The 20,467-nt window shown below is 36.4% G+C and overlaps 1 protein-coding gene across 3 annotated transcripts in view; it reads right to left on the bottom strand.

Moving 5' to 3' along the window:
* Window positions 1-3,074: 3,074 nt before the first annotated feature.
* The window catches only part of kank4.S (KN motif and ankyrin repeat domains 4 S homeolog), a 76,727-nt gene continuing 59,334 nt past the window's right edge, over window positions 3,075-20,467 (bottom strand). For all 3 annotated transcript variants that reach the window (XM_018260769.2, XM_041561383.1, XM_041561382.1), the window contains exons 6-10: window positions 19,842-19,929; window positions 18,069-18,288; window positions 16,527-16,669; window positions 9,696-9,896; window positions 3,075-4,942 (exon numbers count right to left, since the gene is read on the bottom strand). In XM_018260769.2, the coding sequence (XP_018116258.1) occupies window positions 4,814-4,942; window positions 9,696-9,896; window positions 16,527-16,669; window positions 18,069-18,288; window positions 19,842-19,929 (781 nt within the window). In that variant the 3' untranslated portion in view covers window positions 3,075-4,813. The remainder of the gene's footprint in view (window positions 4,943-9,695; window positions 9,897-16,526; window positions 16,670-18,068; window positions 18,289-19,841; window positions 19,930-20,467) is intronic.

Raw genomic sequence — 20,467 nt, 5'->3', positions numbered from 1 at the left:
TTACATCAGCAAGGTTGAGCATTTCAGACCATCAAAGATTTTGACAAATACATGTAAAAATGTATATTGTGATTTGCTATACATACGCTAACTAAAGCCAAGGAGAGTAAAGAACCCAAGGCAACCATAGGTCTTTGGCAAAGAATATCTGTTCCCAGTAGCTCCCCCTATTCTTTCTGCTGATTCACTGCGCATGTTCTGTGCTGTTGTCACTTACTGAGCTTAGGGACTAAGTACAATATACTATATATATATATAGAATCAGAATGTATGCAAGGCTAATTAATTATTATTCAGATACTCATTACATGGCAGCTCCAAAACCAATGCAGTTGGCATCAAAATGACATAATCAACTCTTCTGCTTTTCAACAGCTGCCCAGGGCACACTGACAATGTGTCACTTACGCTCCTAACAAAATCCTAGTATTAGGAGCTCCTGTGAAAAGTTTGAAGGCTTTGATCATTGTTTTAATAGAGATGCTGAACCTTTAGTCGAATGCATTAAGCTTAAGCACAGTATATAAAATATGGAATTTCTAATCATATTTGTTTTTGTCTGGGTTCAGTAGCTCTCATTTAGTTTGTGCAAGCAAAGAATGAAAGCTTAAACATACTTTAAATTTGGCCATGCAAGGGCAGATTAAAGCTGCCGATATTGGTCCTTTAGACAGATTCGGCAGCTTATCTACCAGTGTATGGGGGCTTCCGACTGGTCTTCTTGAGCGATATGTTGCCAAAATATCGATCAGGGAGGTTTGATTTTTCTTGCAATCAAGGACCGCATCGCATAGTTGATAAGGTCCTCGTCCCGTCGGCGCCAGGCTTATGGGGCCCACCAGCTACCTCTTTGCCCAGGGCCCACCAAGGCTTTAAAATGGCCCTGGTCAACAAAGGAGCGTATAAATTGCCACCTTAAGGTAAAATGTTAGTCTATAAAAGAAAGTTAATAAAATATACAGGTCAAAGGGGTTGTTCACCTTCAGACACTTTTTTCCGTTCAGTTAGTTTCAGATTGATCACCATAAACAAAGACTTTTCCTAATTTCTTTCTTTTTTCTATTTGTGACTGTTTCTCTAATATTGGTTTGGAAAGTTTCCTGTTGCATCTTCTAAAGCAGTCTGGGGGGGGGGCAACTCTTTAATACATTTAGTTAATACATTTGTTATCTTTGTCCCTGGTGAGCAGAATCCATGAGCTTCATTAAAAGCAACTGTTAGAATTGATACAATAGTTGCTTTTATTCCCACAGAGGCTGCTGAGAAATGTATCAACTAAATGTATCAAATTATAACAGTCCAGAATGATCCTGGATCACTGAGCTGCCAGACTGAAACACTAGAAACAAGAACATTAAACTTTAAGCTTAAATTTTTGGTAAACGTTAACAAATAAAAGATGGAAAGCAATTGAAAAAAGTCTTTGTTTATGGTGAACAATCTGAAAACAAAAAAGTGTTTGGAAGGTGAACAACCCCTTTGACCTTAATAGAATTCTGCAGTTGTTAAGATGCAGTAAAGAAGTAGTTATTTTGACTACACAAATATATATATATATATATATATAAATATGTGTGTAGTCAACATAACTACTTCTTTACTGCATCTTAACAACTCCCAAACCTAAAAAAAGATCATTTCAGTGCCTGCTAATGTTGTTACAGTGAGAAGGACAAGCTGTGGAAAGAGGCAATGTATCATCTGCAAAAGGAAGCAGTAAATGAGAACATCACACAGAGGATGCTGAGCTTGGATGCTGTAAATAAAATTATGCACATACAGTACCTGTTTTAAAGTACTGTACTGTCTAGCAGTATTTAAGTCTTGCTGAGAATTTAATGAAGACATTCTGTCTGTAAAGGTCTCTGCTCTAAAACATCATAGCAAAAAGTGTGGTCCCCAAAGCACAGAAAACTGCCTAGAAAGGTATTTTTTATTTTTAATAACATAGTATTAAGTCAATGAGAGTGCTCACCTAATGCATTATTAAACATCATACACATTTCTAATATTTCCAGGTAATTACTGTATAGCCAGACCCGAGCAAACCTAGAAATGAACACATTAAGTTTTAGCCAAGACTGTAAAAAACTGGAGCAGCCAAGTGTAGAATATTCTCATTCAAACATTTGAGAATGCAATTAGCGCATAGATTTATTTATGTATTTAAGCAAACTAGTATACAATAGCAGAGGATATATTAAATATGTACAGTGATAGGTACAGTGATAGGTAGCCATGCAATCCCTATGTTTTATTAAAAGTTGCAAGCCTTTGTATGGATTCAACTGTAAGCTTGCTGCACAAGAGCAATAAGACAGCCATGCATATGTATACTAAATGTAATTATGCGCCTTTTGAAATAATAACGCAACTCTCCTTATATATTGTTTGGCACTAGACCCCCATTCTAGGTGGGGATGCATTTGAAATTTTCCTCTTCAAAGCCATAATGCTTAGAAATGGCCCTGTTTGTCACAGTGCTGTAAACAACAGAGTACCTGCATCTTTCAATCAAAGGCTATTGCTGTCTGTAGGATTGTCCATAAACCATGCCTTTTACTCCAGTAGAATTCTGCACTGAAATCCATTTCTCAAAAGAGCAAACAGATTTTTTTATATTCAGATTTGAAATCTGACATGGGGCTGGACATATTGTCAATTTCCCAGCTGCCCCAAGTCATGTGACTTGTGCTCTGATAAACTTCAATCACTCTTTACTGCTGTACTGCAAGTTGGAGTGATATCACCCCCTTTCCCCCCCCCAGCAGCCAAAGAAAAGAACAATGCGAAGGTAACCAGATAACAGCTCCCTAACACAAGATAACAGTTGCCTGGTAGATCTAAGAACAGCACTCAATAGTAAAAACCCATGTCCCACTGAGACACATTCAGTTACATTGAGAAGGAAAAACAGCAGCCTGCCAGAAAGCATTTCTCTCCTAAAGTGCAGGCACAAGTCACATGACTGGGGGCAGCTGGGAAATTGACAAAATGTCTAACCCCATGTCAGCTTTTAAAATTGAATATAAAAAAATCTGTTTGCTCTTTTGAGAAATGGATTGCAGCGCAGAATTCTGCTGGAGCAGCACTATTAACTGATTGATTTTGAAAAAATTTTTTTTTCCCATGGCAGTATCCATTTAACTACTGGAAAAATACAAGATAAAAATTGATAAAATTATGTGGGCTTTAGGATGTCACAAAATATTTACAAAATCTTTCCAGTAAAGCCCCATACCCAAGAAAGTGCATTCCCAAGACAGCCAGAGAAATTGAAGATAATTCACAAACTGTACTTGGGTGTTACAAGTGTAGAGCATGTATTCCACACATAGTACCTATGATGCATTGACACTATTTTATATTCCTTACTTTTACCCATTGCTAGATGGTAGCTTCCAAGCCCTTTGAGTTCCTACATATTTTTGGGCCCCCTTCACTCACTCATGAATATAAAGCATAGAAGTTGTCTCAATAGAATTATAACTCGCCGAGAAGGTCAGATGCTCCACCTACAGAGTAAGTTGGCAAAAAGGCAACAGCAATCCATGCTGCTTTGAGCACACATTCTTTTTATAAAATGTATTGTAAAAAAAAAGGCTGAAATGTATTGTCAAGACTTATGAGTGAGCCTATGACTCAAGTCATAGGCTCACTCATAGCAGGGTTCCAGATATATAAAAACAGGGTTGTAAAAGTCACTCTGGTACAGTTTTAGGGATGTTTATAAAGAAGCATCTACAAATCTTCCATATGTGGCGGAAATATGGGAGGGTGTTTTGAGGGGTCGCACCCGAGCCTGCACTCCCTCGGGGCCTGCCAGCTGCTTTCACAGACAGGAATCCGGCACAAAAATGCACCAGTGGGGGGTGACCACCCTGCCTGCACCTGGGCCCCGGTTGCGCTAGCACATAACTGTTTATTGCAAGTTAGAAAATTATTGCTAGTCTCTGTTTGCTATGGGTTGCTGCTTTGGAGCAAACTGCCCTGTATTTTTAAATGAGCACTAGTGTGTCCACCCTAAAGAAGATCTTTATAGGGCTTAATAGTCATCCCTACAGTTAAACTTCTAATATTCCTGGCATGGCTGCATTGTTACTGAGAGTGGAAGATCTACATCCTTTGCTGTCCGTAAGCTACATTTGTTGGCCAGTTTTGTGCCCCACTGCTGGGCAATAAATCTTAGCAGAAAAGATCTCCAATTTTTATTTAATCTGCACCCAAGATAAATTTAAACAATATGATAAATAAAAAATGTTGTACTAATTGAATTTTTTTAGATGCAATCACTTTACAATCATTGGCACTTTCTGGGTGGATTTTCTAGACGAGACCCAATTCTTCCATGTGTTCCATGTTACCATAATATGATAGCAACCGAGTATGAGTGTTTGTCTGTTGTCTAACATACCTTCCTCATTGTGCTTATAAAGAAAAATAGTTATATTGTCCCTTGCAGTAGATTTGTACATTAATAACACAAATGGAATGTCTTGTTATAATATAACAAAGTCTTGGCGATTAAAGGAGTCATTGCATAAATGTTCTCCGTGTGCTACTGGGGTTTGTATTGCAATAACTTTTCCAAAGAATCCAATATTTTGTGACCTTTGCTGAAAAAATGTATTTGCACATTATAGGATGACAGGTTGAGTAAGCAATAGATATTCTGGTAAATATACACATATTGCAAATAGTTTCTCAAAGTCGAGACAATGCAGGGAAGGATCATATCTACACTCAGAACTTGCAAAGTCCTACTGAACTGATCTGAACTGGTACATAATTGGGCTTTGTTCCCAATGCTTGCTTACAATGGAGCTCCTTTTTCCATTTCAGCTGTGGAACGGGAGCGTCTGTGCTCTGTGTGGGCTTGTAGAAATTCTGCAATCTCGCTGTGGGCAGAATTAAGAACAATAGACAAGGCAGTATTGCCAACCTGTTTAGAAAAAAAAGAAAATTATGTGTTTATCATTGTAGGCAGAATTCAGCTTTCAAATAATGCACATTTGGCTCTTTAAATGTAAGGAACCCATGGCAGCATATACAGTAATACATACCTTATGGTCATAAAACACTATTTTTTGTTTGTCTGGCTTTTAACATACAATCAAGCATGGAAAGCATTTGTTTTAGCCAGCAGCATCCCACTGCCAGTAAAGCTTCCCTTCCTGTCTACAGTCAGGGCAATGGGGGGCGCTTGTGTTGACACTGACATGGAAGGACTGTCAGTTTTTTTACAAAGTTAGAAACATCTTTTGGCTATTAAATTTAAAAAAATAAAATAAAATCAGAATATTACAAAAGGATGTAATTTATTTCTCAGCATCCAGCATTAATAAGTCCCTGTGAAAGGAAATCTATAATACATGCCTTTTCTTCAGGGTTTTGTCATTTCCACAGCACAAAGGTTTATGGGTTATGTAATGTATTCTAAAAACACTAATTGGCATTTTATCAAGGGTCGAATTTCGAATTTGAAAGACTTCGAAATTCGAAATTAAGTCGAAGTTTTTTTTAGCCAAATAGGTCTGTTTTCGATCGAATAGGTCAGTATTTGGCCGAATTTGAATTGTACGAATCTAAATAATAGTGAATTTGATTCAAAATCTTTCCCCCAAAAAAAACTTTGATTTTTCAAAGTCCAATTGACTCCAAATGGGTTCTAGGAGGTCCCCAATAGGCTAAAACAATAATTCGGCAGGTTTTAGATGGCGACTGGTCAAGTCAAATTTTTAAGGAGACAGTTCATTTTGATATTTGAATTTTCGAATTTTTTTCAAATTTGAATTGAATTGGGACTATTCCCTAGACGAGGTACACAAAAATAGATTGAAATTCTAATTTTTTTAATTCGAAATTTCACCTCTAAGGATAACATTCAGTAAAATTCACACTGTACTGTATTTGCAGAGTAACGACCGTTCCCCAGAGCAAAAAGTTGCCTGAGTGCAAACGAATACTAGCGACGGTCCCGTTCACAATTGAATTGTTGCCTACACCTGTTAGTAAATTGGCGAAGTCCCTACGAATGGGATTTCTGGCGAAATGTCGCTAGCGTTAGCCACTTCACCCTTTAGTGAATCTGCCGCAATTGTAAAATGTTTTATTTTTGAAATCATTGACACAGGTGTATTCAACTGCACATTGCTGCATCCATAATAGCCTGGTAAAATACAATTAGCATAAAGCATGATACCAATTAGATTAGCTCTATTGTTGAAATTCTCAACATGCCTGAAAAATAATCTCTTCGATAACAGCATATATTAGCAGAACCACATAAACATAGTGATTACATTATACTATTGGTACACTTTCCAAAGAGAACTCATGCTGTTGATATGAAGTGGTTTAAATTTCCAAATGATTTATGGCATTTATCTGTGACCACACTACTGCATAACATTAGACTGCTTGTGACAGACGTATTGTGCATCCCCATAGCCAATGCCTATAGCTTTAATTAAAATTAAGAACAGCAAACTGCAGGTGAGCAATGAAAAGATTTTTTTGCACGTGCTTAACTGAAAACATGAAAAATAACTCTGTGAATCTTGAGACGTATTCTTTAATAAGTAGCAATTCCATCAAATGAGCATTGGGGCAGATGTACTGCTACTATCTACTCTAGTCATCATCTATTGTAGGTCTAGGACATATCACAAACACTATCCTTAGATGTAAGTAAACCGTGTAAAAATTAAGTTCATATTATTACGTTGTAGTCTCATACCCTGGTCTTAATTTAACTTGACTTCATTTTTCCTGACTGAAATACATTTACAACCTAGGTTTTAGTGTAATTTTTATAGCATTTTTAACATATATTGACAACTACTTGCCCATATACAGTAGGTGGAGACTGCTATGCTTCTTCAGCAATTAACTAAATTAAAGCTTGCTGCCTTGGTTGGTATGGAAAATAATTTTAATCACCTAATGAATTTATTAATTTATTAATTAATACTTTATATACTCTCTTTATTTACTCTGTTTTTACTTACAAAACGATTTTAGAAGTATAAATTGATGATTCAACACTGATCAGTTTCTTACTGGAAACCCCTAACTTTTCTCTAGACTTAAACCCTAAACCCTATATTCCATTTCTATGGCCTTGAATTGATGATATGGGATGTATTTACAGCATAACAATCCTTCACAAAAATTATTCAAGTTCTGCCACAGAGAGCATGTTGTCTAATCTTATCACAAAAGGTCCTCCACCAATGTACCCTTACCCACAGTCACTGAGAGTTCTCAAACTGCTCAGACCACCAATGTAACTTCAGATATCTGCATAAACTCTAGAAAGGGGAGTGCACTGTTCATAATCCACTAGTTACTGTTTTGGAAAAAAATATACAGCAAAAAATTATACAGCTAATATATATATATATATATATATATATATATATATATATATATATATATATATATATATATATATATATATATATATATATATATATATATATATATATATATATATATATATATATATATATATTGGAAGCAAAACCAGTTTATTGGGTTTATTCCTTATCCGGAAAAAAACAAGATTCCGAGCATTCTGGATGACAGGTTACCACCCGCAGCGACATCGCCAATTCACTAACAGGCGCCAATTCGCTAGTGAAAGAGACCATCGCTAGCATTCGTTCGCACTCTATTGCCAGGTGACTTTTCGCTCTGGCGAAAGGTCGTTACTCCGCAAATTCAGTTGACTTCGCCACCTCAGAACAGGCAAAGGGCTAAAATGAAGCGAGATCTTCATCAATCTTCTGTCACTTACATTATATGCTGTCTGCTGAAACGCATTAAGGTTGAAAAAAACGCTGGTGACTTTCCTTTTTTTTCAGCAGGATTGCCTGCAAAAGTCCTAACATTTTTAGGTAACTGGTTTTCTCCAGACATTTCGTAACATATGGAACATTCATTTTACAGTGGGCTCATGTGTAGGGCATTAAATTAACTCTCTTGTCTTTATTAAGGTTTCCTGGACATTTGTAATAAAAAGTGGTAACTTTAAGCATTTGCACCAACGTTTATAATAAAGACCTCCATACAACTTTAAATTACCCGCCTTTTGCAAATTGACTTAAGCGCAAGATCACTAGGGAATTTTCGTTAGGCACAAACAAACACTAGCTCGTCTTTGTTATGAAATGCTCGCACTGCCAAAGTACCACCCAGGGCGCAACTTTGCAAATTTGTGAATTAGCCTAGTGGTAGCGAATTTGCGTCTGGCAAAGTGGTGCGATGTGTGCGAAGCGGTCGCTTTCGACAAGTGTCCTGTAGTTAATCTGTCCCTTAAATGTAAATTGATTTTAAAAATAAATATAGGTTGACATTACATTTGTTAAAAACTTATATGTCAACTATCTTTACCCAACAGCCTTCTGAATCTGTCACCATAATGGTTCTTCTCCTTTCATGTGAACTACTGGACTGTTCTATTACAGGTCTTCTTGCTCTTCTCCTTTGGATTTTGAAGTCAAGTGGTTTGTAATAATTACAACATTTAGAGACTGCCTACATCTGTATAACTGTGATGGGAATTGTTTGAATATGGCATACAAACACTAGAGGTTCTCTCTTGTCAGCAATCTCAGAGCAATTTCAGTCGCATAGCTAAGTCTTAAAGTATCTAAAGTACAAGTCTTGTTTTTCTTTTTCCCTTAGCTGACTAGAATGTATGTAATATCACTGTTTTTATACTTTCCAATTAGTGAATTAGTTTTGTGAGTTCCACCAACAACAACCTATCTTTGAAACAAACAAGCAATGCAGATCATCTTTACTGATCATCTTTCACTCTTCCACCTTCTGTATGTCGCTGATATTACTTCCAGAACACATCTATATTCCTGCTTTATTTATGTTTTCAATGTAAGAGATTAAAATATTTTATTTTTTAAATGCTTTTATAAAACTTCAAAAACACAATTTTGTTATACTGGAAATCACTAGAAGCTCAAAATCAAGTCTGCCTAAAGATAATCTTCCTTTTGACTTCATCTCTCGTTTTCAGGAGTATAGTTGTCCAGACGTGCCTTAATATTTAGTGGTGCCTTTCAGTGTGGGGGTCCTAGGCTTAGTTTATTCCAGGGCACTAGTGATGGGTGAATCGGTGCCGATTCGCTTAAAAATTTACAGCGAAATTCTGATGCTACCAAATTTTTTTTGACATGCCAGATTTTTCGCCTTTGAATTGTCGCCGTAGTTTTGCTAATTCATTAACTTGCAGCAAAATGTGGAAATTCGCTGCAAATTCGAGTCTGCCAAATTTATTCGCCCATCACTACAGGCTACTATTTTATTTTTAGTTTGCATGTTCTTCTTGGGCTTGCATGGGATTCCTCTACATACTGTGGTTTCCGCCCACACACTAAGAACATACAGACCAGTTTATTGGTTCTTTATAAAAGTGACAATATATTGTACCTAGAGTACTGACTACATCTGATACACTGCAAGAAAGTAGCAGGCTTCTACATTGGGAAAGACTAGAAGTTTTCATACTGACTAATTTTAGTAGGAACCACACACTTGAAGAGTTGCCTCCTTTTCCTTGTTTAGGGGATCAAAAAGTGATATCGTGCTTGCAGTTTTTCCTGTAGTTTACTGATGAGCATGCAATATGTGCAGAACTTGGTCATTAAGTATACATTGTTTGCAGTTCTTACCTTGTCACTTAGTTCTGTATCACACTCTGGTTGAACTAACAGGCGTTTCACAATATCCATGTTGCCGAGTTGGCAGGCCATCATCAGAGCAGTTTCCCCATCTTCATCTTGCACATTCACATCTGCTCCACAGTTAAGCAAGACCTTTACCATGTCCAACCTCCCATAGCTTACTGCCAGCATCAGAGAAGTTTGTCCTCCCTAAAAAGAATTGTGAATTATCATTAATTTGTGAACATACTGTATACACTGACTCTAAAATTGCTTTCCTGTCATTTTTCCAAGAATCAGTAAAATAGTCATGTAGCTTCCTGACTGTAAAGGCATCATTCCTCCTCACCCAAATAGCACATTGTTGGCAACGGCTGTTTAGTTTGGACTGTCTGATTTATCAACTAATCAGGGACAAGTTAAAGCAGAACATATAATTTCAGGGAAAAAAAATGGTTTTGGTGAATAATCTAATAATAACAACCACTCGGATAATTAAACAGAAATTAGTAGTAGAAACTTTTTGAACTTTAAGGGCAGAGGCACACGGGAAGATTCGGGGAGATTTAGTCGCCCGGCGACTAATCACCTCTCCTTTGGGCGACTAATCACCTCTCCTTTGGGTGACTAATCACCTCTCCTTTGGGCGACTAATCTAATAAAAAATGTAGGTTTTTTTATAATAAAATCCAAATTTTTAGGGAGAAAAATGTTTTTGAATGAATGAATTTTTCAATATTTATTACACCCTGATAATGGAAAAGGCCAGAATCTGAAATCTTCCATCTCTACTTACCACTACAGCTACTGTTTACTCCACTGAAAGGTCACACAAGCTCTCTGATTTGGAGCATGGAAGCAGCTTGTCAACATCAACTTAACCTATATTAAATCAGTTTATGTCTCTAGGAACTGCCCAAGTACATTTGAAGTGATCTGGGTGAAATGGTTGGCCCTGGATAACTAGAACGAGTAGCTGGCTGAACTTTTCCTTCTACATGATAGGCAAGGTGGTAGGGCAGGTGAATTGTATGTAAAAGAGAATGTGCATGTTTGGGTAATGTACCAATAATTGATGGTTGATATTCCATTACCTGACTACTCTTTCCCCCTTCACCCACCACAGACTGATATTGACTGCTAACCAAAAGATATTGCTGAACAAAAATGGAAGTGGCAAATGGCAATTGGAAATGTTGTTTATTGTTGTTTATGGCAATACAAAAGGCAAAAAAGAAGTTGACAAAAAAAAAAGATGTGGCTATATATTCCAGCCTAAAGAATCACCTACCAAATCAAACTCGTTAACCTTGTTTAAAATCATCCCTCTTACATTGCAGAGAAAAAAGCTACATTAGATTAGGTCCGCCAACCTTCCCCCAAACACCATGACCAAACCACACACATATCACACTTCCTCATTTCATGGTAACACATTTGGCTAATACAAAGCTGGAACCGCCGCTAGCAACGAGGAGGAAGTAGTTTCCAGTTGTCGATACAACCCACGATGCCGGTCCGGTCCGGCATTAAGACAGTCATCACAAACACTTCACATAGGGGGATAGCATCCGAATAAGTGTAATCAGTGGTGGAGCCAAGGAATAAATTAAAAATTCAACTTTTTTCAATCCTTTTAAAATCGTATATACAAGCGGGCAGGGAGAGTGTAGCTTGACGCATTTCGTGACCAATACGTCACTTCATCAGAAGCTTAAGCACCTCCCCTCAGAACAACATCTTTATAGCCACCACCAATAAAAGAATGGATATACCAATTAAAAACATCACGATAATACGTATTGGCTTGATCTTAACATATCTAGCATGCTATCAACGTTGTGTGAAGGGTAAATTGAAGGGAATGGTGGTCCTACGCTTTTAAATGTGGGCGTTGGTTTGGGCAATCCCTCTCTCTTAAAAGCCTTTACTGGCGGGGGAGGATTCAGCCTTCAAATTGAAACCAATGCTCAACATACACTGAACACAGGTAATGCTATTATGCAGAGAAACATTTCTTTTTAATAAGTAAGTTAGGGACCGCCATATGAGGTTTACCTTGACGTGGTATGGTGGCTTTTCAATTTTATGATCATAACTTTGGTAACTAAAAACCCCTGTTTTGTAAACATGCATTTGCATTCATACTGAATTATTTATGAGACAGGGGCCCAGGGAAGGGCATTGTAAGTAGCACTTCCATTATATTTAAATATATTTTGATTTAGCCTTGAGTGCTTCCACAATTTCCCTCTAATGAAGGGTAAATTGAGCAATTGAATTGGTCTAACAGGAGTAATTACATCATGTAATAAAATGCTTACAAAATTGCAAAATATATGGTGAAAAGAAAACTCCTGATAAGACACAATGTATACAGATAATATAGTTACAATCCATTAAACGTTACAAATGTCTAATTTGCTCATTGCAACAAATTGAAGGTCAATTCAGAAAAGCAGGTGTGGGCAAGCAAAATAGATACTATATTGAATACTTATCCTTTAAAAGGATTGAATAAAGTTGAATTTTTAATTTATTCCTTGGCTCCACCACTGATTACACTTATCCGGATGCTATCCCCCTATGTGAAGTGTTTGTGATGACTAACACATTTGGCTATTTGAAGGAACCTGTTATCTAAATGAATACTGGATTTGGGAGAAAAATGGTAACTTTAGTATTAATGTTTAGCTCTGTGATTTACATGATGAGGACTGAAACCAATTAGGCAAAAAAGCATCAGAGCCATTTTGCTCATCTGACTCCAGTACGAATAATTCATATTAATGACCGGATGGAACAAGATTCTAGTGTCTGCATCTGAGCAATTCCCTTGATTATGCACTTTTAGCAACACGAGTTTGCCTATTTGCACTTTATCATTATGTAGAAATATGTTAAAAATAATCAACCTCTTTTATTTGAGAGCCTTGGCTTTAACATACACCCATGGCTTAGACAGATGTCATTACACAAATTAAATATTCCAGCAGCCTGTTTACTGATTTAAAATGTAAATAATATGCACTAGGCAAAGGCTCCTGGGAATCGTAGAACAGCAACAGCTAGACAGAAAATAAGCCCTTTTATCGTCTATTATATTTTGTTTGTTTAAAGGTTCTTTAGGATTTACAGTTGGCACAGCACATTATTTCTCTGAAATCTATATCTATATTTGCATATGGGTGAAGGTATCATATTGCTTGTCTTGGCTGTGGGATTGTTGAAAATATATTGCAGAAATATTGATGAAAATATATTGCATATTTCTTTAATGCCTATGGAGAATTCCTCAAAGGAAAGCAAGCAAAGGAGGAATGTTCTTTCTACAATAAAAGTGTCATGTATCAGGTTAAGGGAAATGTTTTTAATTCACGTCTGACAGCATTAAAACAATAGACGTCATGCATAAACCTTTTTATAGAAAGAAAGCCTTTCCTTTTCTGATACTACAGTTGTAGACCCGTTTTTACTTTGATGGTAAAGAGAGAGAAAGCTCAAATGTACTCATTAGCCTTGAAGTTAAAGGGAAATGGGAAAATAAGTTTTTTTCTCAAAATGCATCAGTTAATAGTGCAGCTCCAGCAGACTTCTGCACTGAAATTCGTTTTTCAAAAGGGCAAACAGATTTTTTTATATTCAATTTTAAATCTGACCAGTGCAATCCTGCATTATATGGAACTATATGAGATATATATGATCTTTTTCTGTGGTTTCTGTACTAATTCCTTGACAAGAACACTGTGTGAGTGATGAGGGAGGGGCTTTACTGCAGTGCACTCAAAATTATGACAATTAATCTTATGTGTTTGTCGTCACACTAATTTAAAGAACTCACTTAGTACTTCAAAGAATTTTGCATTGGGTTAACTGGGAGAAATATTGTTTCCTCTATTGGGAAATTAGAACTGTCACGTACACAGTGTCACTAGGGGAAGCAAATAGTTCAAAATAAAGTTCTTGTAGATATAAATGTTCTAACCAGATTTATGCCATAGATAGATAAAGCATAATTGTGAATCTAGATGGTTAGCATAAGTACAGAGTTGTCCTAAGCACCTTATATGTAAAAGTATCTATACACAGATTCAGTTCTGGATCAAATGAAAATATAAATAGTATAACATATAAAATAGTATAAATACCCCTGATGGAATGCATAGAGTTTCAAGTAATTCAGTTAATTGGTTTTTTTTTGTCCTATGTTTGCACCACTATTAAGATGTATGTTGATGGATCCCTTCAGGTACAATATATACCATAGTATCTGACATGCCAAACCTTGTACAGGTATAGGATCCCTTATCCGGAAACCCGATATCCAGAAAGCTCCGAATTACGGAATGGTTGTCTCCCATAGACACCATTTTATCCAAATAATCCAAAATTTTAAAAATTATTTCCTTTTTCTCTGTTATAATAAAACAGTAACTTGTACTTGATCCCAACTAAGATATAATTAATCCTTATTGGAAGCAAAACCAGCCTATTGGCTTTATTTAATGTTTAAATGAATTTCTAGTAGACTTAAGGCATGAAGACCCAAATTACGGAAAGATCCGTTATCCGGAAAACCCCAGGTCCCGAGCATTCTGGATAACAGGTCCCATACCTGTAATATACTGCACATTGCTTTATATATTATTATTTATATATATTATTTACATTTTGGGAGTGTATAAGGTTTATTTAGAAATACGGAAATTACCAGCATGTGGTAACATTTACAAAGACAAATGCAAAGTGCAAAACTGTGCTTTTTTCACATAATAGCATGAGGTCCCTAGTATAGGGTGCACAAGAAATAGGGATTACTCTTTGAGAAGATGTTACCTCTAGGTTTATTTTTGAATGTCGCGGCTAATGCCATTTGAGCATTCCGCTAATGATGTCACACATCATGTTAATAAACACACATCGACTAAGAAAAAACAGTTTCACAGCTGAGTAATTTACCACAATGGATGTATTACTTATTTGTGTCTGCATTGCTTGTATGTGGTTGGGGTTGAGGTGGCCTAGTTGATGGCACCCACCAAGTTTACTTTTAAGCTCCAAAGCAGGTTAAGGGGGAGTCGAATAGCTAGTGCAGAGACCGGCATAGGGGCGTAGATATAAAAATTTAATTTTTGGCTCTTAAAGCTACAAGGAGCAACTTTTTCCCGTCCCTGTTAACTTTCTGAGCTCTGCAGCCTTAAAGGGATACTGTCATAGGAAAACATGTTTTTTTCAAAACGCATCAGTTAATAGTGCTACTCCAGCAGAATTCTCCACTGAAATCCAATTCTCAAAAGAGCAAACAGATTTTTGTATATTCAATTTTGAAATCTGACATGGGGCTAGATATATTGTCAGTTTCCCAGCTGCCCCAGTCATGTGACTTGTGCCTGCACTTTAGGATGGAACTACTTTCTGGCAGGCTGTTATTTCTCCTACTTAATGTAACTGAATCAGTCTCAGTGGAACTTGGCTTTTACTATTGAGTGCTGTTTTTAGATCTACCAGGGAGCTGTTATCTTGTGTTATGGAGCTGCTATCTGGTTACCTTCCCATTGACTATGAAGATTTTCATTCATCCAGGTCATAGTATATCTAGTATAGGTCAATCTAAAAACAACTGGACTTGCTGAGTAATCAATGAAGACGTTTCACTACTCATCCGAGCAGCTTCTTCAGTTCAACTGACTGGTGTGGGAAATTCTCGGCATATAAACTCTTCCACTAATCTATTTACAATGGCACATTGTAACTCTTCAAAGAGGTGACATCTGAAGAAACTCACAGAGGTGTTGATTCTGTGTAGTTGTGATAGGATTATCCAATCCCGGCGGTTTCAGAACACTTCACACATCCATTCATGCAACTCTCACAAGTAACACCTGTATCTAGGAGTTGCATGACACATTGGATAATCCTATCACAACTACACAGAATCAACACCTCTGTGAGTTTCTTCAGATGTCACCTCTTTGAAGAGTTACAATGTGCCATTGTAAATGGATTAGTGGAAGAGTTTATATGACGAGAATTTCCCACACCAGTCAGTTGAACTGAAGAAGATGCTCGGATGAGTAGTGAAACGTCTTCATTGATTACTCAGCAAGTCCAGTTGTTATTAGATTGACCTATACTAGATTTACCTTCCCATTGTTCTTTTGTTAGGTTGCTGTGGGGGAAGGGAGGGGGAGATATCACTCCAACTTGCAGTGCAGCAGTAAAGAGTGACTGAAGTTTATTAGAGCACAAGTCACATGACTGAGGGCAGCTGGGAAACTGACAATATGTCTAGCCCCATGTCAGATTTTAAAATTGAATATAAAAAAAATCTGTTTTTTTAAAAATGGATTTCAGTGCAGAATTCTGCTGGAGCAACACTATTGAATGATGCATTTTGAAAAAAAACATGTTTTCACATGACAGTATCCCTTTAAGCAAATTTCTCAACATGACTTATAACAGCAGTACCCCTGTATACACTGTTAGGAGTAAAGGCAATTTTTGTGCCTAGCGCTTTGTAATACTGTTCAAAAATGAGACCATTAATTAATAAATAAATAAATACATTTATTTATTAATTAATTAATATAAATTTGAGCCACGACCCCCAAAAATGGAAGTGAGGAAATAATTTTCTGGCATGTTTATGTCATGCGGTAAACTTGCAGTAAACATTGTATAATAAATGTCATCCTTCATCCTGCAAGTTCTGTTATTACTGCTAATACGCATGAAATACATTCAACTGGAATGATGTGTTAATCTTCATATTAGGAGGGGGCCTCTCAGTTAATACTCTGAATAGAATCCATTACTTTGGATTAAAATTAGCAACAGTACCTGAGTTGCACACAGGTTTACATTTCCTTGATTTAAAAGGTTAAGAACCACTTCCATAGCCTCATCTGTTTCTGCAGATGCCAGCGCTGTTAGCATCACTGCGGTGTACCCTGCTTTGTTCTGATAATCCACCTCACACACTCCTAGGAAACAGAAAGGAAGGGAGATTAGGAAAACTAATATATATCCTTAAGTATGAATTATGCCAAAAAATACTAAATGGTTATTCTCCCGGAAGCTGACCTTAACTGGTCTTAAGGCTTTGCCCCCAGCTATGATGTTTCCCAAAAAGGCCAGACCACAGTTCAGGAACCACTGATTTAGATTGTATCCTTCTAAGTAAATTCAGGTTCTAGTATATTCTCAATTATATATATATATATATATATATATATATATATATATATATATATATATATATATATATATATATATATATATATATATATATATATATACATATATTAAGATATATATATATATATATATACATATATTAAGATATATATATATATATATATATATATATATATATATATATATATATATATATATATATTAGTCTGTATATATCATAGCAGAATTTTATATTTTTATCAGTCTATGGATAGATTTTATCAGTATTTGTCACTTAAAGGGCACCTGTTGGGTAAAAATACTATCTTCAACCAAAGGTGTGGGCTAACAGAGCCCGCACTCCAGTTGGGGTAACAGTAGTTTTTTTCAAAAAATTGAAGGCCGCCTACACCAGGAAGAATTTTCCAGTGAGAGCAGCAATGCCTTGTGTTGCATTAACTCATTTTACAGAATACTTAACCTTTTAGCAGTCAAGTGTTGGGGGCAATACATTTAAGATCATCAACACTTTTGAATCTAAAAAGGTTAATTACGGTATAAAATAAAAGGTTAGCACTCAAGTGGGTTTTGATTGATCCTTTTCTACACTGACCTTTCAGAACTTTCATTATTGGTTATTGTGAGAGGCAATACAAGTGAGAGCTCATGTGTGCATGCGTGTACCTTCTCTTTTCAGAGTTCTTCTGACTGCACTCTCGTCAATTGTCATTTACATAGAAATTAATTTGCTTATCTTACATATATATGTATTATTGGGGGAGTGGAAAGTGAAGGATAAGGCTTTTTTTCTCCACGGCATGAGAAGAGTTGTGTCTATTTTTTCCACAGCTACTGTGTTGTTTCTTGCAACTGTGTTGCTCTCCAGTGATTATGTCAGATATACTCAGTTTTCCCTAAAACATCTGTCCTAACATGAAACTGGCAGCTCATGTTTCTAATGTAAGACCAGTTATCCATAGACTGAACGATGCTCTGTAAAACAGTTTACATATGGGAAAGCATTTATTTCTTCTATTTATATCACTTGTTGGAAACGCACTGATACGGCAGCATTTCTCCACTAAGCACACAGAATTATGAATTTGGTACTTTTCTCCCCTTTTTTTGGCCCTGAATGGAAGCAATTCTGAATAAATCACTTTTTCTATTTTGAAATATAATGTTGCAATAGACACTCATTTTTACCTGTCTCGAGTAGGAGTTTAACAATCCTGAAGTTGGAATGTGAAACACTGTAGTGAAGGGCAGTGTTCCCATTCTCATCAGACATATTGACCACCATTTGTAATAGCTGGGGACAGATCGACCTGAATTCTTCCAGATAAACCGCCACAAGATCAGAGCTGGATGTTTTCTGGCTGGAAACTCTGAACCATTCTTGGCAGACTGTGTACAGTGTTTGCCTCTACAACAGCAATGATAGTTTATTATTATCATTATTATTGTTATTATAATGTAACTCTCTTGTTCAGTCCTTCCCATAGAGAATGTAAGTATATGCAACCACAAATACATTCAGCAAAATATTCTGACAGTTTAATATAAATCATTATAGTTTAAATGTAAATGTGTGTATAAAGTGTAATGCAATTCTGTTTTGGATATCAAATCCCCTGGTGGAGCCTGAGCAGATCTATAGAGATGTGGAAGGAACGTTGGATTGTGAGTTAAAGAAGAGCCTAAAAGGATAGGGAGGGAGTTCCAACAATAGGTACCTGTAAGCATACTTTTTATGGATGTTTTACATGTTCCATAAACTTAACAGAGGGGTCGACTCTGTTGCAGTCTCTAGGAAATGTGTTAAATCAGCAGAAACAATAGCCTTTGTTGTAACTGATAACAATAAGGTGCATTGCAATGAGAGTCTTAACCAAGGGGTATTAGCTGTGTAACAGCCAGTGTCATGTCCTAATTAGAATTAGCTCATGTCAGCACTAACTGTCATTTTTGCAAATCATTTTGGAGCACAGCAGGTTTCATTCTTATTAACTTGCCACATTAGGTGGTCAAATGAACAGGTACGACTGCAAAACATATATCTGTTGTTGCTGCGGCTTGATAGGAATAACAAGCAGAATTGTATAACAGTAAATTTGCAAAACATGATTGTAAATGATTGGCTAGGAGACAGGGAAGACCTTATGGGATTTTACCACCATCTTTAGTGACCCAGCTAAATTTAAACATTTACATTCATAGTATAAAAATGACCCAATAAAGTTCAACAGTACTGTTTATATCAGCATGAAAATGAGATTGTCTTAAACATAGTGACAGAATATATATTTTCTCTTTAAATCTGCATTTGTTAGCTTGTCTTTTAATTCCTTTATACAATGAAAAAACAGCAGCTCTTTGGTGTGAACACTATTAATAGTAACATTAACTGCGAGATCTTGCACCGAACTGTGTTACCCACGTCAGCTTCTCACATTTACCCAAATGCTTCTCACATTTGGTTGTTAATTTATAATTGCAAAGGAATATTAATGCCAGAAATAATTGTATTAGTCTGTTATAAAATATTTTTTTCCAAACTTTGCTATTTTTCACTTTAAGCAAGTCTTACTTATAACATAAAAATAATCTGTTTCTGCAGTATATTACCATGGAATCATTGGTAATGCAGATTAATGACTTGAAAGCCCTTTAGAATAAAAATAATAATAAGTCTTGCATTGGTTATTTATGGCCAGATACACTTCTTTGGCAGATCTTGTCCCAATTTGGCATTCATATTCTGGGCTAAATCGGGCTGATCCAATCCTCCATTAGGGCCTACGGAGATCCATTGGAGGAGTACAGGTATGGGACCTCACTGACACTCCTCGTCCAATGGGATTTTGAAATTTAGCTGATATTTGGCTGAAAATGATGAGCACACCAGATCGTGAGCCCCATTTAGACAGGACAAAGAAAGAAAATTCATATGTAGATATGGAAAGAACAATGCTATACCAGTTGGTTGTCTGTTGTTCCCTGAAGCTCTGCAAGATGGTTAGACAGTTTTTGGCATTCAGCACGAAAGGCATCACTCACTGTACATCTGTATAACAAAAATATATAGGTTATCGTTTAATCTTGTCATATATGTAAATGTATAAGTATTGTAGTCATTTATATTTATTTGATGTACAAAGAGTTGGGGAGCAACACAAGCGTGAAAAATGTTCCTGGGTGGTGCCAAATAAGGGTTGTGATTGGCTTTTAGTAGCCCTTATGCTAACTGGCAGCTTACAGGTGGGTCTGTTGGGCAGTGCACATGGTGTTTATGCAACCAAAACTTGCCTCCAAGCCTGGAATTCAAAAATAATCACCTGCAATGAAGCCACTGAGAGCAACATCCGAAGGGTTGGGGATCACTGCCTTAAATGAACAGTTCAGTATAAAAACAAAAAACTGAGTAAATGGATTGGCTGTGCAAAATAAAAAAATGCACAGCTTCCTTATTCAGTTCTAATGGCAACAACAGCTCATAACCAATTATAAAATTGGCAGTTATATGCAAAGCAAAACTTGAGGACAAATATCTGAAATATATGACTGTCCTAACCAAATACCATAGCTGGAAATCTACTATTAAA

Source organism: Xenopus laevis, chromosome 4S, assembly GCF_017654675.1.
Source record: "Xenopus laevis strain J_2021 chromosome 4S, Xenopus_laevis_v10.1, whole genome shotgun sequence".
Taxonomy (NCBI): domain Eukaryota; kingdom Metazoa; phylum Chordata; class Amphibia; order Anura; family Pipidae; genus Xenopus; species Xenopus laevis.
Note: the sequence above shows the minus strand (reverse complement) of the source record. Positions and strands in the feature narration are given on the sequence as shown.